General features: G+C 42.0%; 1 protein-coding gene across 12 annotated transcripts in view; it reads right to left on the reverse strand.

The window, feature by feature from the left end:
* The window catches only part of MTSS1 (MTSS I-BAR domain containing 1), a 176995-nt gene that overhangs the window by 16086 nt on the left and 132929 nt on the right, over window positions 1–27980 (reverse strand). For 7 of the 12 annotated variants that reach the window (XM_050940835.1, XM_050940836.1, XM_050940832.1 and 4 more), the window contains 5 exons: window positions 27635–27709; window positions 5342–5499; window positions 4118–4225; window positions 2709–2806; window positions 113–323 (listed from right to left, as the gene is read on the reverse strand). In XM_050940835.1, coding sequence (XP_050796792.1) covers window positions 113–323; window positions 2709–2806; window positions 4118–4225; window positions 5342–5499; window positions 27635–27709 — 650 coding nt within the window. The remainder of the gene's footprint in view (window positions 1–112; window positions 324–2708; window positions 2807–4117; window positions 4226–5341; window positions 5500–27634; window positions 27710–27980) is intronic. The other 5 variants (XM_050940837.1, XM_050940831.1, XM_050940834.1 and 2 more) reach the window with 2 other exon arrangements.

A 27980-nucleotide genomic window follows, 5' to 3' on the forward strand; every position in this document is an offset into this window, starting at 1 on the left:
CTTGATTCCATGATACCCAATAACCGTGTACTTCTTCCTTTTGACTCCACAGATTGCGTGTGCATTACCGTACATTACTCACTCAGATTTGTGTTTTTTCACTTGCACATACCTGGTTAGGTGCTTCGGGTGGCATAGGTGATGGCGATTTGGACTGGAAAGCATCCTGGGACATGAATCCAGAATCGTGGGACGACACACTGGACAGTCTCATAGGCGCCTGCTGAGGCAGATTGGAGCTGCGATAGCGATAGTGTGAGCTAGGTGAGTGAGAGTGAGAGCCACTTGACCGGGAATCACTACTGTTAACACTGTTCAGACTGCTGTGAGAGACAAAAGGAAAAGAGAAAGGAAAGGGGAGAGGGAAAGACAAGAGGGAGGAATGGGAAGAGACCAATACAGTACAATTAACACTCTACAGATCTAGCAACAGGCAGCATAAACCAGGAAAGAAATGTGGAATAACAATTGGCAAAAATCATAAGAAGCTGCAAATATCCTTAGTGATTAGAGAGGGAAAATGGCATTCTGCATTACTGTGTGTTCTGCGCTCATTAGGGGCCGGAGTCTGACACACCTACTCACACTGCTTAGTACGGGTAGCACAATCTGGCCCTAAGGAATTTATTTCCCCAGTTTGGGGAGATAGTAGAACACTCTCTCTGGGCTTTTACAGAGCACCAGTCACCATAGTCACTAAGCATGAACAGTCCATTACTGTTCCTATCTGATGGTCAGCAGAGGGAGTCTAGTTTAATATTACCAGCTCAGATATGTTAAATTCAATGTAATGGGCCACATTGTTAAGGTAGTGTCGAGTAACACATCTGCAAAGTTTAAACGCACATCCAATAGCCTGCCTCTGACTGCACAAAGAGGGTAAAGTGGGCCGCAGGAGCGGCTTCAGGCACCTGCACGCCAAGCGCGTGCCTGGGGCGGCAAGCCACGGGGGGCGCTCTGCCGGTCGTCGCGAGGGAGGCAGGCAGGTTGCCTTCGGCGGCATGCCTGCAGAGGGTCCACTGGTCCCGCGGCTTCGGTGGACCTCCCGCAGGCTGCTGCCGAATTCGCGGGACCGGGGACCTCCCGCAGGCAAGCTGCCGAAGGCAGCCTGCCTGCCGTGCTTGGAGTAACAAAATACCTAGAGCCGCCCCTGGTGGGCAGACAAACAGGTGGAGTTTCTGGAAATGGCTTTGAAAAATGCAAACTTATCTTGAGTTCTCGAGATCTTCTACAGCAGATTTCACTGTATATAAAAAAATTTCTGCTGATAAACTGCAAACCGAAAGCACGTAAGTTAAAGCTATACTGAGGGTATTTATCAAATGTTAGTGAGTACAGAGAGGAAAGAGAATTAAAGATCCCAGCTAATAATTGTGAAAAAGGCATAAATATTACTGACTTCTGAATAACCCAAAAGAGACTGTTTTCAAAAAATTCCAATAAATCTATGTTGCATCGATTATTTACCAGCCACACAGGGATGTTTTTCAAGAGTTTCCTTTTGCCTCTTATGATAATGTACTAATGGCACTAGTAGCACTCCCCCATGTAAGTTCAGGGAATAACTGCTCAGACTGGTAAGATCTCCCCTAATGGTATAAAGGAAACAGAAAAGGTACCCACCCAGCTGTATGCTGATTCGATGTGTATATCATCATCTTTCTATTTAAAAATTGCATGTTAAAGTGTGTGCTTGGGACAAAGAGGGGGAGCGCCGTGTTGCCTGAACCAGACACGCAAAAGCCTGCTGCTACACGATCGTATCACTTGAGAAAATAAAAAGCTGGCTAGGAATAGACAATGTATTTTCAGCCATTTTCTTTTACAGTTTCAGGATATTGCATCTTTAACCCTGTGCTCACTGCTGTAAATATTATATATAATTTTATATATACATATATATATATATACATATATACAATATATATGCATGCAGAGACAGCTAGATACATACATGAAGCAGCGCAATTTTGCTAGATCTGCCATGCTATAGGCTAAATTCAGCTCGCACAAAGGAGCTTACGATCCACTTGATTCATAAGGTAAACCAAAAAGGTAAGAGTATTAAAGGCTACAAAGGTATTAGAGAAGGATACACAATAGATATTCATCCTTTTTAAAAAAAAAAAGGAGGGGAGGATAGTTAATTATTTAGACACCAAGGCACAGGGGCAACATGCTGATAAACTGTTTTACTGAAAGAAAACAGTTTTACAGAGAAAGTAAGGACAGGATTCCAAAATACACTTTAGGACAGCATTAAACAGTCTTGTATTTCACAGCAAATAATCTCCATTTAACAGACTGAAAAAGTAATTGACAAGTATATTCTTCCCTTTCATACAAATTAACCTAGTAGTGAATTACAGCTACTGCATGATCATTTCTTTATCTAAATCATCATAATATGAAGTAAGCATGATCAAAACGGGCAACTATGAGTGAACAATTCAGAGCTTAGATTGGTTAGTAGAGTTTCTTCTTTCATCTGCAATTCACTAAGCGTATCTTCAGCTGTCAGTCTCCTTGCATTCTGTTATTTAATAGTGACCCTCATTTTTCATGTTCTGTCACATACTTAAGTGGACAGTGACTAGTAGGGATTGATATCTCATTATTAAAACAAAATACAGACACACATTTGCAATAGAGCATGGGCAGTATTTTCCCAACAATAGATTAAAATGACATTTCACCAATCTGCTTACCTGCAAACGCTAGATTTTCTGGACATGGTGGTACTGGGAGAGGATGGAGGAGTTTGATATGACCAGCTGTAATCAGAACCTTTCAAATCTAGAATCACCTGGTGGAAACAGAATTGATCCTATAAAATGACGTTAAAAAAGCCATTTTCCCTCTCAAGAAAATACCCCAAACTAGCAAAAAGTTGTTCATTGTTAGAGGAATTTTCACTATTCTTCTATTGGTTTACACTTTCTGATCACCAAATCCATGCTTTCTATTTTTTTCATATTTAGCTCTGGATGGATGATGAGTACAGACTAGTCAGCTTCATTTTTGGGTTCTGGCCCACTAAAGCAATGTCCCAGTATTTGAGTTACTAACATGAAAGGGAAAAAGTTTAGATTTATACAAAAATATTTTTTAAAAGATTTCACTTATTTACATGTAGTAATTAAAAAAAAAATCAACCCTCAGGCCATGGTCCTGCAAACAGGATATAGGAGAACAGACTCATTAAATTAAATGGATCCAATTCTTACTTACACTGCTGGATCAGTGTAAAGGTGTCAGAGTGAATAAGAACTGGACTCAATAAGACTACGCAAGTGTTTGTGAGATAAGGGCCTAAATTCTAAAACTAGGTTCGTTGATAGTATACCTTAAAGGAAAGTCATGAACTCAAATGACAGAATGCCAGGAATTATCTATCCAGAGCAGTGCTGCTGTTGTCTAAGATGTTCAAAGGTACCTGACGGGAGTCAAGTACCCAAATCCATTTAATTTCCATGGGAGCTGGGCACCTAACTCCCTTAGTCTCTTTTGAAATGTCCAGCCTAAAATGCTACCATAACTACCTTAAGATTTGTTCCTGCATTTGTTTTTACAGTTCTATACATGCATTTAACAGATACTTTTAAAGGTTCAAAAGAACATTTATACCAGTTTTTAGTTTGTAATTGCCAAACAAAGGTGGTAGAGGGTGGAAACTTCTCCCTGAGCAGCCTAATTCTAATTGTAGCCAGCAGCAAACTTACAGTGGGGCCCCACGACAGAAAAAAAGCCATTTCCCTTTGAAAGAGTCCCTTAACTCTGCAGCTGCACTATGTTATTTTCCAGCACCAAATGGTGAAACTGATTTGTAAACAGCATTTTCTACTCAGTCCTTTCTGGAGCACAGTTGGTTGTTTCTTAGCTACATTCAAAACAACATTTTGTGTTGGTCTGCCCAAGATTTCAGGAGACAGTCGATTTACTTGATTTATCAAGTTGGAAACACTGTATATATTAAAAGTGAAAAAGTTATCTTGCTGCACCTAGGCACCTACAAAAATATACTCAAGTTATTTTTTACAACTTGTAGTAAACATTTCTAATAAGCAGCCCTCCTCCGTCCGTGTAACACTGCCTTCTCTAGGGAATAAGAACTAACCTGTTCACTTGAAGACGGCAATTTGTGAGGATCCATAGTGAGGTTTTTCAGGTCATCTGATATGGTTTGTAGATGCGTTATTTCTCCTAGCATTGATATTTCTTCTTCCTGAAGATATTAAAAATGTAACAGTAAGTCTCACCATCCTCTTGGATTTTAAAAATTGCCATATATAGACCATGATGTGTAACATTTATCACTCCTCCTCCTGGATACAACTATGTCAAACAATCAGTTACGTGCTCATGTCTTTGTCCATGAGATTATTATTTCCCATGGAAAAGGGCTGGAAAGTTCAATCTATAGTGCTTAAGAACTAGAACCACACTGCAGCAAATCTGTGCCTCAAAACTCATGCTCAGTAAGCCATCTGTCTCACCCAGGAGATGCAGAAATCTAAGCAAACTTTTAGAAAGACCTGTGCAAACAGAAGTTCAGTCCCTCTCTGCATTTGGAATGGGAATCAGAACTCCTAAGTGCACTCAATGTTTGCCCTCAGGGATCTTATCTTTGAAACTCAGACACAGTGGTTGAACTTACAGTTTTTGCTGGTTTTGTGTGCACTTCATTTAGATAAAGTCATTACATAAATCTGAGATTCAGACTAGCACATAATTATGCAAAGGGCTGGTTTTGACCCAACAGAGTTTTAAGAACATGGCAAATTACCACAGCAATTGCTTCAGCTACCATGGCAATTTCATCCAGAACTTCAGTGTCTGCTATTCACTTCTTATTGCTTAGGCACCCTCCTACCTAACTTTTAATGGTGGTTCTACTTAGGGACTGATGCCTTTCATAAGAAAGCATCAAGAACATATTGCATATACAAATATACAAGTCTTATACAATGACACAAAATTCCATCCCTGGGCTTCAGGCAAATTGAACTTACAAAAATATACTTAAGCCCCTAAAATGGACTGAAAAGGGCCTTGTGTAGGCGGTCGATGCTATCAGAAAATTGTGTTGAAGCAAACTGGAATGTATCAGATAATCATTTCTGTATATGGGGGGTCATGGAATGCACGAGTCCAAGCATTCCATGAGGAGTGAGGGAGGAAGGTTTTTTTTAATATCTCATTTTAAAGAGAGGGAGGCAGAATATGAATTAGTAACATCTAAGAGTTCATTCAAAAAACTTTTATTACTAATTACACTATCTCAAAGTTACATTTACCTGTCAGGGTTCTGAATTTTAAGAACTTGAAACAAAAGACTTACTATCACAGGTCGTAGCATCGAGATAAAAGTACAGAAGCGACTGCGTTCTTCAATGAGGGCCTTTCTAACAGCCTGCTTCTCGGTTTCTTCAAGCAGCAGGTACTTATCATTGACATCCTGTAATGCACTGTCCAACTGGGGCTGGATGTCTCCCCTCCCTGTACATGGGAAAGAATAAGTAGGTTTTGTCTGAACTACGGGCTTACAGCGATGGAACTCCCTATTTCATAAACTCAATATCACTGCCTCATTGCCTAATAAGGCTATTCATAATGGGAAGCTAATCAGCATTTTCTATAATTAAAATATATTTTCTTAATCAAGTATTTACCATCATTTCTTTTTCACCTGGAAGCAGAAATACAACCCTCTCAATTCAAAAGAGGTTCCTTCAAGTTAGAAAGAACAGATTCTGGTTTCTATTTCACATGGAAAGTGCAAGATGGCTGTATAAAGCAAATCTTATTAAAAACCTTCAGCCATTCTTATTAATGACTGTTGCCTGCAGGAGTTGTGAAGGTGCCAATCACTGACCACTGACATCTCTCTTCCTCCTCCTCCCCCCTCTTTGAGTCTAGTTCCTAGTTACTTTTGGTTTTGGTAGGACCACAAAAGATTCATGCACTAGTGATGTTCCTTACGATCAAATAAAAACAGGTGCTAATTACTAATGATTAGAACATTGGGTTCTCTTGTATTTCTAGAAGTAACTGGTAATATGCAAAGCATAGTACTCATCAATCTGCTAAGGTCAAAACCCTTTTATAAGCTATGCATAAGTCCAGTAGCTTTTACTTTTTTTTTTTTTTTTTTTTTACACCTGCAACCAATCTACTAAAAATAAAAGGAACAGACTTTTGTCAGAGATTTATCTAGATAGTTGCAACAAACTCATTATGCTGAAGCTTGCTGCCACAGTAAGTATACATCAAGTCTCATCCTAAAACAAGTTACACCCTTGCGTACTGTCCACCACTCCAAAAATATGGGTTTGTAATAAAAAGCAACCTTAGCTATAGCATTACTGATGCACCGTTATAGCTACAAGACTTTTTAGTACAACTTATTAGGTTCTGTAATATTTTAGAGACTCAGACACATACATTTACCCTAAGCATTAAATAATGTGATGTCTTTTCTGAAAACATTATGTACTTTGCATATTTCCATTTCCATCTGTGTGGAATACCAATGACTGCTTTTATATTATATTATATTTATGTTTGTTCGTAACAGTGAACCACCTCCTCCCAGATTCATTGCAGTGATATTGCCCGTTACTAATGTTTGCATCCCTCTGAAATGGGGAAGACCATTTCCAGACAAGATAACGGTTGGATAGCGTGTTTGGGTACGTAGTTGCTATGTAGAGGCTTCCCCACAACCCAAGCTGAGTTACTGAACTCCAAGAGAGGGGCAGGGCTTACGACATACCCCTCTTCTCAGCATCTCCCACTGGCTGCTTAGGCATCTCCCTGCCTAGCATGTTAGCTTTTGTGTATTCTACTCTTACGCACCTCTTTCTCCCCATTCACCATATAGGGAGTGTAGGCATCTAATTCAGATTTTCTGGATTCCTAATGTTCCAGTATTTTTTAGGCACCTGTCAGGCACTGCAACACCTATGCCCTTTGCGAAGCTGGCCCAGCATTTACATTTCACCCTCTATAGAAAGCTTTCTGTCTCCATCTACACCAGAGCGTGCTGCATAACATTTTGTAATGTTTGGCTCAAGGATAGAGTTTATGAAATGGAGGCAGTTGAAGAAACTAACTTGCCTTTTCTGGTGCAGCAAAACTTCAGTGGTCTGAAAGTTGGCAGAACTGCAATTCCTGGAAGCTGAAATCCTATTAGGGAGCAGACCTGACAGAACATAGGATTTTTCCTTACTGTTTTGCAGGCCAACTTCAGAAGCTATATCTACATAGTCCTCTATAAAACAAAGACTACGTAATGTACCAGGTGCAAATGTACAACGCAGCCTAGACATACCAAAGACCACATGCTCATTTCATCTTGGACTCTGTACCAGGGATCGGCAACCTTTCAGAAGTGCTGTGCTGAGTCTTCATTTATTCACTCTAATTTAAGGTTTCGCGTGCCAGTAATGCATTTTAACCTTTTTAGAAGGTCTCTTTTTATAAGTCTATAATATATAACTAAAGTATTGTTGTATGTAAAGTAAATACGTTTTTTAAAATGTTAAAGAAGCTTCATTTAAAATTAAATTAAAATGCAGAGCCCCCCTGGACCTCCAGTGGCCAGGACCCGAGCAGTGCGAGTGCCACTGAAAATCAGCTCGCGTGCTGCCTTCGGTATATGTGCCATAGGTTGCCTACCCCTGCTCTATACACTGGATAAGAATAGTTACTGCCAACCTTAAGAGTAGAATTTGATATCTTGGTACAACATTGTTTTAGAGAGAAAGCAAAAAGCGAGGTAAGATTGGGTTAGCCTGATGGTAACACATGACCATGCATATGATGAAAGTACATCATCCAAGATGTATTGTCTCCTTTGGAGGCAGCATATTCCTTTCCTAGAAGGGATGTTTGTACAAAGGAGCATTTTGCATCACCTTTTAGTGATTCCTGGGGCCATTTTGGGAGCGTGACTAACTGGACCCTATAGGCATCATGACCAGCTTCACCCCTCAGCAAGGTCATTCACTGAGACCTGAGGGCTTTTAGGGTGAAGGTCAGCAAAGAAAATTCAGGTGAATGTCTTTTCTCTAGTTGGTGCTGAGCAGGGCTTAAATTCAGCCAGAGCTGTCCAGAGCCAGGTTCCAGTAAACATCTTCATCTACCCTGGAGATTTTATAGCATGTTGGGGGAATGGGAATCCTCTGGGAAATACTCTGTAAGAATTTAACCCATGGTGCTGAGACTTGGGATTTATTAAAGCACAATGTATCTGCTGAGCTCAGGGCTCCTGTTGCTTAGGGGCTGAAAAACTAGAGTTTAAAATGGGTTGAAAAAATATATATAATTCAATTTCACTTGTTTTAGACTCAAGCCGAAGAGAAAACATTGAATAGATCTCTAGCTAACTGCACCTTCTATGTTTCAAACAACTAGCACTAAAGTGGTTGACCGAAAAGCACAGCCAGTATAAACTGTTGTAGAGATCTCTTAAGATGCATGTTTGTCAGTAAAGATTTATAGAGAGATAAGTACAATATGAGTTAGTTATTTCTGTGGGCTAGGCGAAGCTGGCACTGAATTACATGCCAGTCTCTAAGTTCTGTGGCTTTAATGATGTAGGGCAGCAGAGAAGCTATGATGCCAGCACATTTAGAGACAGTAGAGTACATTCGACATCTTGAATGATCAAGTATGTTGAGGAGCGTGTAAAATTAAACAGAGTTTGCGGAATGAATCCTTAGTATAAATATATACGCTCTGTCAAACTGGTTTATAACAAATGATAAGCTACCAAAAATATAATTATCTGATGCAAGGCCAATCAAAGATATCGGCGCAGAGCTGGATTAATATTTATTGGGGCCTTGGGCACAAAGAATATTTGAGTCTCCCCATCCCCCTCACCACTAGCATGGGGCCCTGCCTCCTGTTCTTCCCCTTCCCACCACGGCCCAGCCCCCAGCTCAGGCCAGAAGCAGAGCTGGGCTGTGGTACGAGCTTCTCGGGGAATGGGCTGCTGTGGAGAGCCCCGACACCTGCCCTAGACACTGTGCTCCGAGGAGCAAAGAAAAGGCTGCTCTTGGGCCATCCACTCAGGGCAGGTGGAGGGGCTGAGACTCCCCACAGTGGCTTGGGCTCTCTGGGAAGCTCTTACCACAGCCTAGGGTGACTATATGTCCTGTTTTGGCCAGGACAGTCCCCTTTTTAAGCCCTACCCTGGAAGTCCCAACTTTTTAGGCAAAACTGGGCCTTTGTCCTGTTGCACTTGCCAGCTGATCATCAGGCTCAAGCCAGCTCCATGAAAGCATGACGATGTACGTTAAGGCTTAAACTTATTATATGCTGTTAATAAATTACATTTTTAAAAAATTAAGCAACATATGTCTCATAGACTCATAGGTCAGAAGGGACCAATATGATCATCTAGTCTGACCTCCTGAACAAGGCAGGCCACAGAACCCTACCCATCCACTTTTATAACAACCCCTAACCCAGGACCGAGTTATTGAAATCCTCAAAATTGGTTTGAAGACCTCAAGCTGCAGAGAATCCACCAGCAAGTGACCCATGTCCCACGCTGCAGGGGAAGGCGAAAAACCTCCAGGGCCTCTGCCAATCCGCCCTGGAGGAAAATTCCTTCCCGACCCCAAATATGGCGATCAGTTAAACCCTGAGCATGTGGGCAAGACTCACCAGCCAGCACCTGCTGCTAAAGTTTTAAAAGAAGTCAAGCCACTGAACTGGTAGAAGTTAGTGGATAAGCAGCTGGAACTAGAATTTTCTGAAGTGCTAAACCAAGTTCGACAGCAGTGGCTGCTGCTTCAGGTGCAGAGAGAATATTTTCTTCATTTCAGTTGATTCAGCTAGTTCACGTCAGTGACTAGTTGCTTCAAAGTTCAGAAACCAATGGGAGCTGAAAAAGCAGAGTTGGGGATGGGTTTGGGGAATCACAAGTGTAGAGCCGGCATTAGGGGGTGGCAAGCAGGACAACTGCCCCGGGCCCCGTGAAGCTCAGTTACATGCTTCAGCCCCATCGCCTGGGGCTTGGGTTTCAGACAAGTGAAAAACAGGCTCAAGTACTGCACTGAAATACAAGTTCAATATTTATACTCCAATCAATTTACTTTATAATTATATGGCAAAAACAAGAAAGCAAGCTTGTGTGCTGTGACACTTTTGTATTTTTATGTCAGATTTTGCAAGCAAGTAGTTTTTAAGTGAGGTAAAACTTGGGGTACGCAAGACAAATCAGACTCTTGAAAGGGATACAATAGTCTAGAAAGGTTGAGAACAACTGTTTTGGAGAATGAGATCTATTAGTTCTAAAATCCTGAAGGACATGGTGACAAGAAACAATCAGTACAATTCACTAACTACAGATAGTATTTCTTCTGTTTAATAAATTAGGTTTAAATGCAAAACCTGTTTTTGATAAACTGACTTTTTTCCTTATGTATCCAGAACATTTAAGGTAATTTTATTTAATAAAAAAAATTAAATGCTGTTTTTGTACATTGTAAATGAGCACAGCTGTTCTGCGGCACTCAGTTTCCCTTCCACAATAAGTCCACTGAGGCCTATGTGATATGCCAACACCCCTTCTTGGGGATCAGCTTATTAATATACAATATGCTCAAACACAGTCCCTTTTGTCCTGGTACCCTACTGGGTACAGCCCCTCCTTTCTAAAGGTCTTTCTATTTTGCAGCTTCAAATAAAAGTCTCTTTCTTAGGTCCTCCACTGGGTACACTCCTGGTGTCTAAGGCCTGTCTATTTCCCTTTCACATTTCCCCTTCTCTGAGGTCTGGCTTCAATTTCCCCAGCTAACAGTTTCTCAACTTTCTTGTCAACTGCTGAAATGGGCCACATCCACCCTAACTGAACTGGCCTTGTTAGCACTGACCCCCCACTTGGTAAGGCAATTCTCATCTTTTCACGGGCTGTATATTTATTCCTGCTGACTGTATTTTCCACTCCATGCATTGAGGAAGTGGGTTCTAGCCCACAAAAGCTTATGTCCAAATAAATGTATTAGGCTAGGCCTACACTGGGGGGGGGGTCGACCTAAGATATGCGAATAGCGTAGCTGAAGTCAGTGTATCTTAGGTCGATTTACCTGGCCATGAGGACGGCGGTGAGTTGACTGCTGCTGCTCCCCTGTCAACTCTGCTTCCGCCTCTTCACATGGTGGACTTCCGGAGTTGACGGTGGAGCAATCAGGGATCAATTTTATCGTGTCTACACTAGTCGCGATAAATCAATCCCAGATAGATCGATCACTACCCGCCGATCTGGTGGGTAGTGTAGACGGATCTTTAGTCTCTAAGGTTCCACAAGTACTCCTTGTTGTTTTTACAGTTTCTTAGTGCTCTCCAGCTCCTACCGTCTCTCATTCCCTTTGGAGTCCTCTGGGTTATCCAGGCCCCTTTCCTGAGGCCTCTGCTCTCTGGATTCTCAGGCTGTACCTCAAGACGACTTCCCCAACTGCTTCCCAAAGGAATCCTATCACAAGCTCAGCCGCAGCTCAAATAGCTCCCCAGCTGCTCCTCTCTACCTCCAGCTGCTCTCTCCTGCTGTTCCTGCCCCTCTCCCAGGAAGCTCCCTACCACCCTCTTTTCACGTCCACTCCTCCCTGCCTTATAAAACCCAGGTACTTTCCTTTTTGATCAGCAGCAGCCAGTTGGTCACTTGTGTCTATCTGCTGCCTAATTAACTGAAAGGAAAAAATCAGTCAAAGGTGCCATCCCTTTCACCCCATGACGTGCATTTTTATTGAGTTTGAATTTCCATCCAAATACAGCCTGGCACAAATCACAAACTAAATTATCATGTAGAAAATACAATGAGTTAGTCATAATTTTCTAACATAATAAAAACATAAATATTGAGACTAATCCATTTGCAGGCAGAGTGTGTCATCCAGAGAGAAAATTGTGCATTATTGTACAGTGTGAAAATCTCTCTGATGTTTTCCCAATGGGCAACGCATCTGCCTCAACTGAAGCAGTGCAGTGCTAGCATGGACTTACATTGGTGCAGCATTACCAGTGTGGACACACACAATCGGTGTTTGACCAGCTGCGTCAGATCAACTGATCAGTATTTCCATCAGAGGATTTTTCTAAGACCAGACCCTAAGACTTTCACTGTTGTTTTACAGTAAGGTCTATAACTTTTTAAAAATAGTTAATTTAATAGTGTCCTGTGAAATTATAGAATTACCAAGTTCCCCTCCCACAAAAAGTGAAATATTAACAATTGTTGTTTTTTGGCAAACTGATTTGAAACAGTGTGGATTGATTTAAACCAAGGCAATTTAAAGCATCAAGTGGAAAGCCTCAATTTAAATAATCAATTTTATTCAACTTTTCCATTTGTACTTCAGTTATTTTCTAAAGAAAGGTGCATTCTCATTGGTTGATATAACCATGAAACCATGTTGATTTACAACTGATGCTGCCTTCACACCAGATTTGGTACGTATTTTTGGCTACTTAGGAGGGTACACTATAACGATATACATTTATCTAAGCAACTATACAGTTTAGTATTTTCAGATTCTTATTAACTGTACATTTTTAGTATGTTTAGAAAACGGTGAAGGATATATTGCTTATTTACTACTATTGTGCCATATTTATAAAGCTAGACTGCAAAAGTTAGATGTTTTTCCTGATTCTCTCTTTATATAGAAAAGCAGCTTTAACTCAAAACGTTTTTTAAAGAGACTCATGGATTCAGTATATTTTTTTCTATTTAAATGTTTTAAGAGATTAGAAGTAGTATTAAATTCAGATTTCATTTAAAATAGATTTTTAAAAAGAAAAACTAGAATTTACACAAACAAAATCAAAGAAATCCAATTAAAAGTAAAAATATCTGATTTTTAAAAAAAACATGGATTTTTATCCACCCTAATTTCAAATGACTCCTGAACAGACTCACATTTTCGGAGTCCTCATCTGCCTCTTGAGATAGGCAAGATGGTAACTTTCTATGTGACTATTTTTTAATACCTTTCAAATCATTTTTATTTCATCTCTTTGTAATTAGAAGCAGTGATCAGAATAGCATTTACATTACACTAGAGTTTTTCTTTTTTATCAGATTGAGGATTATATTATTGACGCCACACAAGAAAATACTAAGTGACTATATTTTGAGAAGAATTTTGAAAATGATTGTAAGTGCCTTAAATCTACAGTAGCTCACAAATGTAAGTCTACCAATTGCGAAATATTAGTCATTAACTGAACTGTGGAAACTAATGAATGACTCAGTTTCAGCAAGTCAGAGCTACTATAAATATTCAGCATCAGATATAATTGTGCATGGTGAAAGCCCTGGATGAACACAGAAATTCTAGGTTAAATTCATAGGTCTATTAGTAAAAGTGGTAATAGATGCATTATCAATTTCAGTACGAATCCACTGATGCAGTAAGGTCAAATTATGGTGAAATTCAATCATCATTGTTTAAAAGTTATGTAGGAAAAAACCCGGCACTAATTACTTGGTGCATAAGTCAGTGGTTCTGAAAGCCAGTTCGCCACTTGTTCGGGGAAAGCCCCTGGCAGGCAGGACCGGTTTGTTTACCTGCTGCATCCATAGGTTCGGCCGATCGCGGCCCCACTGGCCTCAATTCGCCACTCCAGGCCAATGGGGGTAGTGGGAAGGGCGGCCAGCACATCCCTTAGCCCGCGCTGCTTCTCGCAGCCTGCATTGGCCTGGAGCGGCGAACCGCGGCCAGTGGGAGCCGCAATTGGCCAAACCTGCGGATGCAGCAGGTAAATAAACAGGCCCAGCCCGCCAGGGGCTTTTGCTGAACAAGCGGCAGACTGGCTTTGAGAACCACTGGCATAAATGACTTGGCTTATACCAATGTAACTCCACTGACTTCAACAGAGTAACTCGTGTAAGTCAGGAGTAACCAGAATCAGACTCAGTGTATTTTAGCCCAATTCCCTTCAACATAAAGTTTCTTTAACCTCACGCATCTCTGGCACCACCTATGCCTTTACAAAGCTCTTGTATTGCTCCTTTATGTAACCTGACAAACCTCTGTGGGCAGGATGCCTCCTAATGACTGTTCCTTGGACAGGAAAACTGCATTGAAGACCCTCTGTACTCCACAACACAGAACCTAACAAGCCAGCAGATAGGGCTTGTGAGCTATGTGTGGCCTACCCTCTCTGCTTCCTGAAGAAAAGGTTACTCACTTTGTGCGGTAACGGTGGTTCTTCAAGATGTGTGTCCCTATGGGTACTCCACTTCAGGGGCACATGTGCCTTTTGAGCCCTTAATCAGAGATTTTTTTCCATTCGCAGTTTCTGTTTGGCTCATGAATGCTCGCTATACCTCATGCTGTGCTCCAAATGTAAACTAAACAACAGCTACAGAGAACACTGAGGCACACCTGAGGCAGACATGCTAAAGCCCCGTCTCAGGCCAAGGCGGTAGAGAAGGAACGGAGGTCAGTTCACCCACGTAGCCCTATGTATGCTCAGAGAGTGGAATGAAGTTGTGTAGAGCACACGAGGGGTAAACAAACACTGCCAACAGAAAAGCTCTGATCACGGGCTCGAGCGGCACATGCGCACCTGAAGTGGAGCACCCATAGGGCCACTACTCGAAAAAGCAGTGGCAGTTGCCAACTGCAGCACTCCCAGGCCTTACCAGTGCGGGAACTGGGTCTGAACCCCAGCGAAATGGCACAGTGCTACCGCTAGGCTGCACTCCTGATACATTGTGGTACACGTTTTGAAAAACTCTGAGGTTGTAATATTAGACTGCAGATCACCAGGCATGTCCCATCTATTGCCTTCATCAACCTGACTCCACTGTGTTATGCATGTGAAGGAGCTGTCAGCTCCCGCTGCTGTCAGAGATGAGAGGTGGCCAGCTGTGCCCATGCATCTGCACTGGCACTGAATTAACAAGGTCAGTTGACTGAGGCTTTCCCCCCTGAATTACCAGGGAAACCTCAATTGCCTCCATGACCACTGAAAGTATTTTTCCTCATGGAAACATGGACACCGCAATCAACAGGGAGCATTAACAATGGATCAATCTCTTTATCATAGACAAGGCCTCAGGCTAACTATTCACAGAATAAAATTATTAAATTATAGAAAAAATGTCCAGTGAAGCTTCATCATTTAATACCGGATTAGACACGGCAGTGAAAAACATACTATGGGGGACACTCCTGCCCCAGCTAGGTATTGAATTGCATGACCTGACAGAATAGAAATTAGAGATAGACAGAAAGGTCTGATTTGGAGTTCTACCATTCAACAATGAGAGTGAAGATCATCAACACGGTAGTTCTCCAGAACACTAAGGTGCACGCTCAGAAAGGGACCAATCACTTGCTTGACCCCGAGGAAAGATTTCTTAAGGCAAAAGGCTTCTTATTGTCCATTCACTCTTCTCTCAATCTTTATTTTTGCTGACAGGGAGCAGAGGTGCTGGGTGAGTGGTTGTGGCCTGACTCCACTCTGCTGGTAGCGAAAGCAGAAGGTTCAGGCAGTTGTGGGACTAAGAGGTTGACACAGGCAGGTACACGTCTAATGAACTGTACACAGAGCTTACCACAGCTGCTGGGTTGCTTCTCATCGATATTAACAAGAATCCATGGTTACCCACAGGACAGTCTTAATATGCTACTTTCATGCATTACTGAAGCAGCTGCTCTGATCAGTAGCATGGCATGCAAGAGCTTTCAAGGGCTAACATGCATTAAAACCACAGGCTTCACAGTACTCTGTGAGAGCTGCAGCTGGATGTGCTTGTGAGCCTGAATCCTAAATAATCATCTATTAAAACAAAAGTTTAATGAAAGCAACATACTAAAAACTAATAATTCTAATTTCCAACTCATTTTCATGACTGAGGTTTGTGCTACAACTTAAATAAAAGGTAGCTTCAACTGCAGAACTGACGATGGATTATTTTATAAGTTACTCCCTGAGGGAATTCTGCACCAAAAACTAAAAATTATGCACACAATATTTTAAAATTCTGCAACATTCTGCAAATTTTATCTGTCAATAAATAAATGTGGAGGCTCCAGCATAGCAGTGGGGAGCACAGGGCACTGGGTGCCTGGAGACGGGAGATCACTCTGCAGCTCCAAACCCCCTCGGGACACAGACTCAGCAGTGAGGCTGCACCAACCCTGACACAGTGCAAGGGTGGGGCCTGCCCCAGGAACACCCCAGGGCCCTGCCCCTTTGCACCAGGTGAGCCAAGTATGGGCAGGCTCAGCCCAGCAGGATCTAAGCATAGAGGGGCTAAGTGTGGGGGATCAGGTGTGGGGTTAGAGGGTTCTGTGTGGGGCAATTTGGGTGTGGGTGGCTCAGTGGGGGCATCTGGATGCACAGGGGCTCACTGCACGGTTCCGGGTGCAGGCACAATGGGACTCTGCAGTGGGGGCCAGGTGAAGGCGGTTGGGGCTCAGCAGGGATGCTCTGGTTACGGAGGACTTGGTGAGGGGATCTGGGTGCTGCGGGAGTGGGGTTTGATGAGGTGGCAGTGTGGGTGCAGCTGGTTGGGGCTCAGTGGGAAGGGGGTCTGGGTGCAGGGGGCCTGTCAGAGTGTCCAGGTGCAAGGGGCTCCGCTCGATAGGCCTGCTTAACAGAAGAGCCCTAGCTGCTCAGGGGATGCCGCATGCCAGGCACCTGCTTCGCCTCCGATCCCTCTATCCTCTTCTCTTCCCCCATTCCTGTCTCCACTGTCCTCCGCCCCACCCCCTCACCGAAACTCCCATATTCCCTTGCCCTATCCCACTCCTGTTCCTTCCCCACTGCCTCTTCCCACCATCCCATCCCCCTTCCCTCATGTCCCTCACTCACTTTGCCCTGCCCCACCACAGGCACTCACAGTTGTACACAAGCCAGGTGCTAGGACTCAGGAGGCAGCATGCTTCAGAGTCAGATAGCAGAGCACCAGCCTCCTTCAGCCAAGCAGTTTTGTGCTCGCTGAAATGGGTGGGGCAGTGGTACATGATCCTGCGTGCCCCCCCACCTCGCCTCAGCTTGGGAGGAGGCAATGTCCCCCCCCAAACGACACCCATGGGCTTACCCAGTCCCTTCCCTCACGCGGCATCCCTTTGCCTCCCCATCATATTCTGTGGGGATGCAAAGAAATCTACAAGGGGGACATGAATTCTGCATATGTGCAGCGGAGCAGAATTCCCCCAGGAGTATAAAATGCACTCACTATTTAGGTTTGGACACTACAGGTATTGCTAGTGTAGACAAGATAGATACAACCATATATGCTGGTCCAATTAAAACTACTTTTCATTGCACACTCTTTTGGCTCACCGATTCTTCCCCACTCTTTCCATGTGTCTGTATTGAATTATTAATTTGGACTCTACACAAAATGACACAATTTACACTACACATTTACAAGCTGAGCACAAACAATAACACCAAAAAACAATTGCTGCAGCCACTCACCCCTTAGTCTTCTCCTATGGCAATTGTGTGCACTTTGACCTTCCAGTATAATTAACTACTGTCAATACTGCACAGTGAATCAACAAACAAACAACTATGGTGTAGTCCAAGAACAAAAGAACCACGGAACTGTTTTCAGACTGATGGGAAGAAACTATACAATAGTATCAGCAATTTGTCAGAATAGCCTGTTAAAAAATGGTTTCTGTTGGATTAATCTGACTATCTTCAAAAGAGGAAAAAAGCCAATGTGTTATATTGGCCTGCAAATGACCTTCTCCAGAATCTCTAAGGAATGCCTGAGGTACCTTATAGAACAGAATCCTTAGAAGCCCAGTAATTGATCCAGTCCCTAACCCCATTCCTGCAAATATCAAGAAAAAAAGGTTACCTATCTATAACCGTTGTTTTTTGAGGTGATGCAGATGTGTATTCTACTTATGCGTGTGCGTGCCCAGGGTACCGGAGCTGGAGAACTTTGCCTAGCAGTATCCATAGGAGCAGTGCTCATGTCCTGCAGCCCCACTCCCTCCTCTGGCCATATAAGGGTGGTTAGAGGACTGCAGGATTGCCTTCCCATAGTTTACAGCTGATCTGGATGCAGCAATATGGCATAGTGGCGTATAAAAGTATGCACAGAGAACCAAGTGGCAGCCCTGCAAATGTCCAATATAGGAATGTCACTTAGAAATGCATTCAATGTTGCGTGGGTGCTTGTGGAATGAGCTCGCAGCACCCTTTGAGAAGGCGTAATCTGGGCTAATTTGTAGGCTGTCACAATACAGGAAGTTATTCACCCGGAGATCAGCTGTGAAGAGACCGCTTGTCCCTTCATTCAGTCTGCATATGAAACAGACAAATGAGATGAGGAATGCAAAGGTTTCGTCCTCTCTAGATAAAAACCTAAAAATTTCTTGACATCCAATGTGTGAAGACATTGTTCCTCTGGTGTTGAATGCAGCTTAGGAAAGAATACTGGTAAATATATCGTTTGATTCAAGTAAAACTGGGTAATCACTTTGGATAAAAACGTAGGGTGCTGTTGCAGGGTTATTTTGTCTTTAGAAAATTCCTCCTAAGGGGTCTCCACCATCAGAGCCTACAACTCACCCAATCTCCTTGCAGATCTTAATGACATAAAGAAAGCAGTTTTTGACAGACTGGAGAAAAGAAGAAGCGGCCAGAGGCTCGAATGGAGGCCCCACAAGAGCTGCTGAGATAGTATTAAGATCTCAAAAAGGAATTGGCTCTTTAAGTGGCAGGTGGGGATGAGCGACTCCTTTCAAGAACCTTGCTGACATGGGGTTTGAAAACACCAATCTTCCATCAATGGACAGATGAAATGCCAAAATCGCTCTCATGTGCACTCTCAATGAACTAAGACCAGAAGACTGAAGGTGTAACAGGTATTCCAAGATATCCTAGATACAAGCCAGCTTCGGATTAACTCCCTGGGCTAGCGACCATATTGAGAACCACTTCCACTTGACCAAAGAGGTATCTCAGTGGAGGGCTTCTTACTATTGAGTAAGACTTGCGGACCGCCACCGAAAACTGTTCCTCCTCCTCTTCATGTAACCATGCAACATCCATGCTGAGAGATGCAGGAAGTTGAGTGTGGGATACAAAACCTGACCATGGTGCTGAATAAGGAGGTCAGAATGAAGAAGAAGAGATGTGGAAAGCCGAACTGATAATGCAAGGAGGCTGGAGAACCAACACTGTCTTGGCTATCCTGGAGCAATGAGAATGAGCTTGACACAGTCCAATTTCAGCTTGAGAATGACCTACAGGATGACTGGAATTGAAGGAAAGGCATACAGGAGTGCTGATTGCAGCTCAGGTAAAAAGCATTGGTCAAGGAGCCTGGACTGAGACCCCCTCAAGAGCAAAACAGCTGGTGAACAGGCAGATTGTTGGGATGCGCTGAACTGCAAAAGTAGACTGCAGGATACTGGGATTCAGAGACCACTCATGATTAAAGGAGAAATTCCTGCTGGAGTGATCCACCAGGTGATTCTGGATCCCAGTAAGTGATCAGCCATGGGGGTAACGTTCTTCCCAGAGCAAAACTGTCAGAGCCTGATCACCACCACGCTGGAGTTTGCTTCCTCCTGTCTGTTCATGTAATACACTGTGGTAGCATTGTTGGTAAGAATGTGCAATGCCAAGTCCCTGATGTGATCTCGAAGGGCCTGACAGTCATTGTAGACGGCACAAAGCTCCAGGACATAGATATGCAGAGAAGCTTCCCGTTTTGACTATAGGTCTTGAACTTTCAGCAACACCCCCTCCCCCATAGTCCACAACCTATTAAGAAAGCAATAATGACAATCATCCTGGTCAGTTGGGACTGAGTGAAAGGAATGCCCTGGAACACATTGCCCTGAACCATCCACCATTGTAAGGAGTCTAGGATCGGTGGAGGAAGTCGGACCAGTCTGCCCAAAGGGATGTCGGCTCAGATGATAGATCAACTTCAGCCACATCTGGAAAGACACAGGTGCAGCCTGGCATACTGATCTACCTGCGTGCATGCAGACATATGGCCTAGCAACCTCAGAGCCACTCAGGCTGTGGTTGAGGGTTGAGACTGCAGCTCTAGACAGGTGGTGAATCAACGAGAATTGCTTGGTTGGCAGAAAAGCTCTCTAATTCATCATCTATCGGGGCCCCACTGAGCATAATTCTTTGAGTTGGAACCAATGTTGACTTCCACTGTTTAGGATGAGACCTAGGAGGCGTAGTATGATTTGCGTGATGTGGACAGGACAGAGGATTTCCTCTCTGGACTTGACCCTCAGTAAACAATTGTCCAAATACAGGAAGATGTGGATACCCCTCTTACACCATCTTCCACTTGTGTTCCCCTTGTTATCCACAGCTTATTGCTACTGCTGACTTCAGAAACTAATTCCAAATCCAACTCCCACTGAAATCAATCGAGTCTTTTTAGTGACTCCAAGATGATGTTGGATCAGTCCCTAATGCTGCAAAAATTGTTAGTTGTCTCTATAGGGCCAGCTCTAAGTAATGCAAACTTATGGATTTAGATAAGCCCAAGAAAAATGCAAAGTACAATTTCAAAAAGGAGAAAAATACTGAAAGACTCTTAGCGGGACAATCGTTTTCAATTTCCAGTATTACGGTTGAAGATCACCCTCTGATTCAGTAGATTTAAGACTTAGTCAAGCAGCAGAAAAGAAGATTCCAATTTCCACCGCTTTGAAAGATCAGTATAATTTGTTACTAATCAATCATAAAAGTGCATGCAATGTGTTTAAAAGGGATTCAGGTAACAGGTTTACAAAAAAACAACACAAAGGATTTTTAGCTCTAGACTTTAAAAATCACACTGGCAATAAGAACAAATAATTATTTGAGTGTCACCCTGACGACAGATTGTGTGTTTAATGTAACTTCTCTCACAAGCATGGCATGATTTAACCAGTGCATATTAATCTCTTTCTAAAATAAACCTACAATTTAGCTACTACAAAAGAGATTTTTTTTCCCTTTTACAGTGTTCCAACTCGATGCAAAGAAAAGGAAAATTAAAAGAATGATTGTGGAGTTTCAAGATCATTGAGAATAGGTAGTATTTTAATTTTATTATTTTAATTAGAAATTAAAGTCTAGGCAGCTAGTGGAGACTAGACAACCATGAGGAGGCCACAGAAAGGACTACAACCAACCAGCCACCAGGGATACAGCACAGCACAGACTTACCCAGAGCCTCAGCTGGCGGGAAGGTACGCATGATGAGAAATTGCAGGATACAAAATTGATACAAAAAGGAAAATAAAAAAAGTCAAACTGGTATTCCAGCATTCCTAGTGTTTATACATCAATATCAGCTCCAGGACAAGAGAGTAAGTCACTTCAGATTACACTACTTTCACTTCTTCAAGTGCTGGTATCAAGGAAAAACTGCTAGCATTGATTTACAACAGCTCATCAATAAACAAACCTCCCACTACATGCCAAGCAGTTATATTTTAAAGGGAGTTTAACTTTAAATCCATTTAGTACTTTTTAAAATCAACATTGTTTAACTTACAGCAAGAACATAGTAGCTGACCTTTAAAGAAAGCACACGCTATATATAGTTAATTCTCAGACTCATTAAGTTAATAAACAAGAATGAAGTGAATGTCCTTTGGTTTAACTTTCCCTGTCCCTCTATTTAAAGCAACAGTGATACATATAACAGTAGTTCAAGTCCTTGAAATGCTGAGATACTGCACTGATTACTGCAGCACGCTCCAGGATACTTTCTGCTGCTGTTTTATAAGCTAAAGGTTGATGCAGTAAACAATAATGTCAGAAGCCTGCTACTGCGAAGGGGAAACAAACCCTCTGCAAGTTGGGATTTTAAACAAGATAAAAGGAAGGAGTATCAAAACAAGATTTCCTGTCAATGATTTCCCTAACACCTTTATTTTCATTTTGTCCCCAGCAGAGCTTACATGATAGAGGTGTGAGAAATAACATGTTCCTAGGTGTTTTGTTTACAATTTTCTCCAAAAGTTTCTAAAAGTTGTTTCTTTCAGTTTAGCAATAATCACTGTTCCAAGCCTGGTTGTACTGCAGTCAGCTCTATCTAAATTCTCACTGCTGGAGTCATAGGCGCCGACTCTGCGGATGTTCCGGGGCTGGAGCACCCACGGGGAAAAATTAGCGGGTGCTTAGCACCCACCAGCAGCCAAACTCCCCCCACCTTCTTCACCTCCTCCTCCCCCGAGTGCATCGTGTCCTCGCTCCTCCGCCTACCTCCCAGCGCTTCCTGCCCGGTCACCGCCAAACAGCTGTTTGGTGGCACTTTGGACTTTCTGAGAGGGAGCGGGGAGGAGCGGGAATGCAGCGTGCTCAGGGGAGGAGGCAGAGAAGAGGTGGGACAGGGGCCGGGACTTGGGGGAAGGGGTGGAATGAGGGTGGGGCGAGGGTGGGGCAAGGGCAGTGCAGGGGTGGGAAGAGGCAGGACAGGGCCGAGCACCCACCGGGCAAAGGGGCAGTCAGTGCCTATGGTTGGAGCTGCATGCACTGCAGTAGCACATGTGCTTACTTTAAAGGGGAAAATCCTAGTATAGATACATTCTAAAACTGGACCTGATCAGAGGTCCTTTACCTGCACGCAACTCCAGTGAGAGTTGATGAGAGCTTTCCGTACTAAGCATTGCAAAATTGAGCTAAGAGATTTTAAACAAAATGCTAATCTATTTAAATATTTATATGGCTGCCATCCCTATAATACTGGCATGCAAATATTTATTTTCTCCTTCAGAAAAGGTGCCAGGTACACAATCATCTTTAATATTCTACAGCTGTGACAAAAATTCAGAAATTAAAATGTCAAAATCAACTGACAAAAGGAATCCTAAAAATGGGAGCATTTTATCTTGTCCAACCAAAAAAACAAAGAATTTAAAGGGCTTGTAAAGTGACTTAATAAAAAGCAAATCTCAAATATATACACTAAAATTCTGAAGAGCAAGTTCTCAAGAACTGCTGAGTAACTCAAAAGTACAGAGAATCAGTATCTAAAGTAAATGCATTAGATTTGCTTTACCATTAGCCCTACATGTCATGAACTTAGACACTGGCTACTGATGGGATGAGAGATGTCCCCATTCAGGTATATTAAGTGTAAGTAGTGCTCTAAAGGGACTTTATTGTGTAGTTTTGATCCAAAATGCAGGTTCTGTATAAGTTTTATAAAATTTATTTGGGGGGAGAAGGATTTTTGACTATTAATTGCTTCCACTCCCCAAAAAGATTTATCTGTCTGAAAACGCTTCAGATGTAATCATTTTCCCTTGCAGTGTTTGTAGCCCTTAGACTAACCCAATGCTCCACAAAGATCCTGAAAGCAAAACCTATCAAACACAAATTAAGCAATAGTGAAATCTGAGTAGTCTAGCTAGATGTAATTAGATTTTTTTCAATTATATCCTAAGATTTTAATTCATTTTTTTTAAAAATATGATTTTTAGTTAAAATGTGCCTAACAATGTTAACTCACGCCAGCCCCCACCCCCTCAAATGTTTTACATCTACAAAAATAGCTACGACAGTTTACACCAGCTGGGGACCTGGTCCCAATTCATCACAACACAAAGTATACACCTCATTTTAAGCACATACTTATGGGCTTTACTCAATCAGTTCCTATGCACACGGAGTACACAAAGTGGGAAGGGCTGATTTTTCTGGTGCCAAAGAGATCAATGTACAAAAGGAGAGCAATTTAAAGATGGAACATATAATTACATCCATTGGAAACAAACAAAAATAAATGAAAAATGTAGATCAATTAATACATATGCTTTTCCTATAGTCTTAATAAGTTTGTCATAAAGCAGCCACAAGACATGACTGCAATGTACAAAAACAAAAAGACTCCCAAGAAAGTTGTAAAATCTCCATTTCCCTTTCCATAAAAGTCCTACCTTTTTGCCAAATACCTTTTTGCAAACTCAGAAAAAGAAATCCTAAAATCATTCATTTAGTTTAGCGTTCTAGTGCTTCTCATTCATCTTAAAAGGAAACACATTTATCCCAATTAACACCACTGATGCCATCGGTATAATTTCTAATTACTGATCTCAAGAAAGTCCAAAATTGAGTTTCCACATAATCACATGAGATTGGAATATAGTCTACACAAAACAAAAAGAGATGGACCAAATACATTTAACCCTCTTTGAATTCTAAGGGACGGGGATGAAGGATGCATTGTATTGAGGCGGAAGATTATACTCAAATCTCTGGATCCAATGCCACCCATATAGTTTGTGTCCAAAGCCAAGAGGGGTCTACTTTCCAATTCAGTTGTGGCAGAAATCTTGCTATGCAAAGCTAGCAAAATTCTGGCACCAAATCGTATCTTAAATTTAATCTAGGTCCAGACCTCAGCACTGCTCCATTTACCCATCTCAGACCATAAGATTTGTTAAAATATATTTGAGGAGTGGAAGGTGAAAGATTATCTTATTTGTTGTTTTATAGTTCTCAAAAGTGTGCTAGGAACATCACAGAAAACAAAAGGAGTAAGTTCCTGCTTGGAAAGGGCTCAATTTTAATGAGAGATGTAACAGACAAATGAATTTACAACTAACAGGAAGTGGGAGGGGAGAAGAAACAGCTGATGGACATACTGGTATGAGTACATGGATATTCATTTGAAACTAACGTGTCATGATGTCAAGATTTTTGGATTTTAAAGTTAATACACTTGTTAGTTCCTCAGCGCTCTAGAGATTGTGGTTCAAATCCTGCTTCTATCTAGAATGGAATTAGCTCAGTGTTGTCAATGTAGTGCCTGGTAAAAGCTTTGACACTTAATTACCAAGCTCTACTTCAGTTTGTCACTACTAGAAGTTTCTGCTTATAAGACACTGCAGATTGATAGCAAGAATAATGCAGTCAGGACTGAGGCACATTAAGCAGATATTCAGAAGGAAGCATAAAAACAGTTGTGCCTTCATGATGCCTGCTTTTAGCTAGACACGTATTTTATTTTAAGGACAATGTCTTGATGCTTCAAGTCTGGGGATCAGAAGGCAGGGGATAGGGAGAAGAGAAAGCATATGACACCTATTTTCTTCTACACTTCGTTGTTTTTTCAAATGTTAGAGGAAGTAGCTATTCTCCTCTCCATTGTGTGTGTGATCCGCTGAGCCGACAGACAAAGGAATTCATTTTTTTCACTTCTACTTAAGCTTTAGTTTGTAGCTAGGTAGCTGTGTAAAAATACTCAAGGTAGAGAGAGAGAAGGGACAAAGGTTTCCTAAGAAACATGGTGGACCCTGATTTCACTGTGTATTGGGTTGGCTATCTGGCTGGCTTCCTTTGTTCTTATTTCCAACCTCCCTTGCTGCTCCCTTTGCCACTAATTTTGTCCTCAGTTCCTACCTTAAAGAAACTTTGGATCCAAGTGATTCTTCAAGACAGAGACGACTCAGGGAGCTGAAGTGTCCCAAGAATGCACTGCACACCAGCATGGGCGATTCAGTAAGGAGTCTGACAGCATATCCCAAGGTGCCAACATTTAGAAAGGGTGACTGGGTTTTTAAACCAGTACCTACTCACAGTATTACCACCATGGAATCTGTGTCACGATGGAGACACTAATGCAAATGGCCTTTTACTTTTCCCCTTTTAATCCTTTCACAAAATAAAACAAGACACCACATTGAGCTGATGATCTCTTGGCCAACTCTACTCTGGTTCCTTTAAAAAAATTAAATAAAAATAAAGGCAACACCCTCCACTGCACACCCTCCTGTACATGGAGACAGGATAAGAGAACACACACATCCGTTATCTTGCTTAATGCTTTTCTGGAAGATGCTCAGATACTACGGTGATGAGCCTGGTATAAGAAACTAGACAAGACAGCACTGAACACATCTCCATGCTCCAGCAGAGAAGGCATTAAGTGTTCCTTCTCTCCAAGCATGGTACCAGACAACAAGTGTGAAAAATCGGGATGGGGGTGAGGGGTAATAGGAGCCTATATAAGAAAAAGACCCCAAAATTGGGACTGTCCCTGTAAAATCGGGACATCTGGTCACCCTATCTCCAGGGAGTCTCTGCACCACTGAGTGTGCCGGCTAGCTTGGGAGAGAGCAAGGGATAACCCGCTAGGAAATAACCTCTGAGACAAAACTTGTAAAGATGGTTCCACTCTGGACACATTCTCTGTAACTCTCCATCTGAAGGATGCCATGCACTGCAGGGTTGCTTATGGTATCCAATGAAGAAGAAAGGGGGACTGCAGGTGGTTGGGAGGGGAACAGCATACACTAGTTCGATAAAATTAAGACTGAAATCAGCCAATTTCTCAAACAAGGAGTAAACAAAGCTAAGAACCTAAACCGAGATTATGATTTGATACTGGATTCTTCCACAGAAGAACTCCTGATACCGGCAAAGACTGCTGGCCCACTGTGCTAATCCCCTACTTTACAGTCTTTTGCTAGTTTTTTCCCCTTCCATTCCATTCTTCCTTTAAATAGCTAGAGAAGCTTCAAGAGCAATTTATTTACTATGAAATAATTTAGTCATATGATCATCCATTAGAATACTTGTTCATAATCTCTGCTAACTCAGTGGTCAGAAAGGGAAGTTAGTGATGCCTTGGATAAAACATGAATTCATCTGAATCTCCGAGATGTTGAAAGTGAAGGAAACTCCACATCCTACCACTTACTTGCCTTGGCTCTACACTTCCAGGTTTCAGCCTGCATGGGAAGTATAAGTTCCAACAGGAGACCTGTCCAAAGCGTTCTTCGGACCCAGCTGATATCAGAGAGCACAGGACCAGGAAGTAAGGAGAGCCTGGTCCTGCTAGGTTTCCAGTCCAGTTTTGCAAGTGTACGGAGGCAGTAGTAAGAATATGAAACTTACGGGTTGGTGAGATTTGTGCATCACTCAGCAGAGCTCAGGACCTCACTCTGTTACCACCACAGCCTTCTGACTTCAAGAAGGCGCCAATTTAAAATAAAGCACTGACAAATCACCAATGGGGAACAAACCACTGTGAAAAACCACAGATTCTGCTACTAAACATTGTATCACTGGATTATAAGAGAAAGAGTTTGGGAATTTTGTTGGGGAGGAGGAAGAGGAAACTATTGTACTGCCTTTCTTTACCTCATCTTCTGGCTTTTTACTATTGCTAAGTACACTCTCTGACAGCGACCAATACCAGCTTCCTACAGCTATCATTTTATGAATCTTGTAACAAACAATGGAAAGTTTAGGAGACTATAAATTGTAAAAGATAGGGGTGGAAAAGAGAGAACAGCATAATTTCCTTCTATAACTACTATAGAGCATTTGCATAATAGTTTTTCTATACTATTCCAAAGCTTCCAGGAAATTTTGCATGTATAATACAGCACAAGTCATACGTTAGCAGTTTCTAAACATGAAAAAAACCACCAAAAATATTCCATTTAAAAACTCTCTCTGCTGATCAATTTTGTATATAGAGATTTTTCACACTCTTTTAAGGCACTTTAAAACACACAGCAGCTTTTATGCTTTCTACTAGAACACCATGACAGGAGATGTGACACTATATGGTTTCCACAGAACATCCTATAGCTAGGCAATTTTTGCCAATGAATCTTTCGCGAAAGTATCTCAGTGATAAAAATATGGAGAAAGTTACCTTTCTTAGCTTTCTTCTGCAGTTTCAGCGTGTCTGATGACTTCTTTTTTATCTCTTGGCGGGCTTTTTTGTACTCTAAAAAACACAGTCTGTATATCAACACATTTGATACTTGGTTCAGTCTTTGTTTTACAAAAAAGACTCTGTTTTAAGACACTATAAATGTTCCCTAGACTAGAAATTTTAGCACAGCAACAAGAATTTTCACTTTTAATCAGAGCAGCTTAAAAATCAGATTGACATTTTGTAGTGTCTGTAGCTTAGGTTTTGGGAGAAATAGTGCTCACAGGGTACACCCACATGCAATAAAACACACATAGCAATGAATCTGAGAGTCTGGGTCAGC

This window comes from Gopherus flavomarginatus, chromosome 2 (assembly GCF_025201925.1).
Source record: "Gopherus flavomarginatus isolate rGopFla2 chromosome 2, rGopFla2.mat.asm, whole genome shotgun sequence".
In the NCBI taxonomy this organism is placed as follows: domain Eukaryota; kingdom Metazoa; phylum Chordata; order Testudines; family Testudinidae; genus Gopherus; species Gopherus flavomarginatus.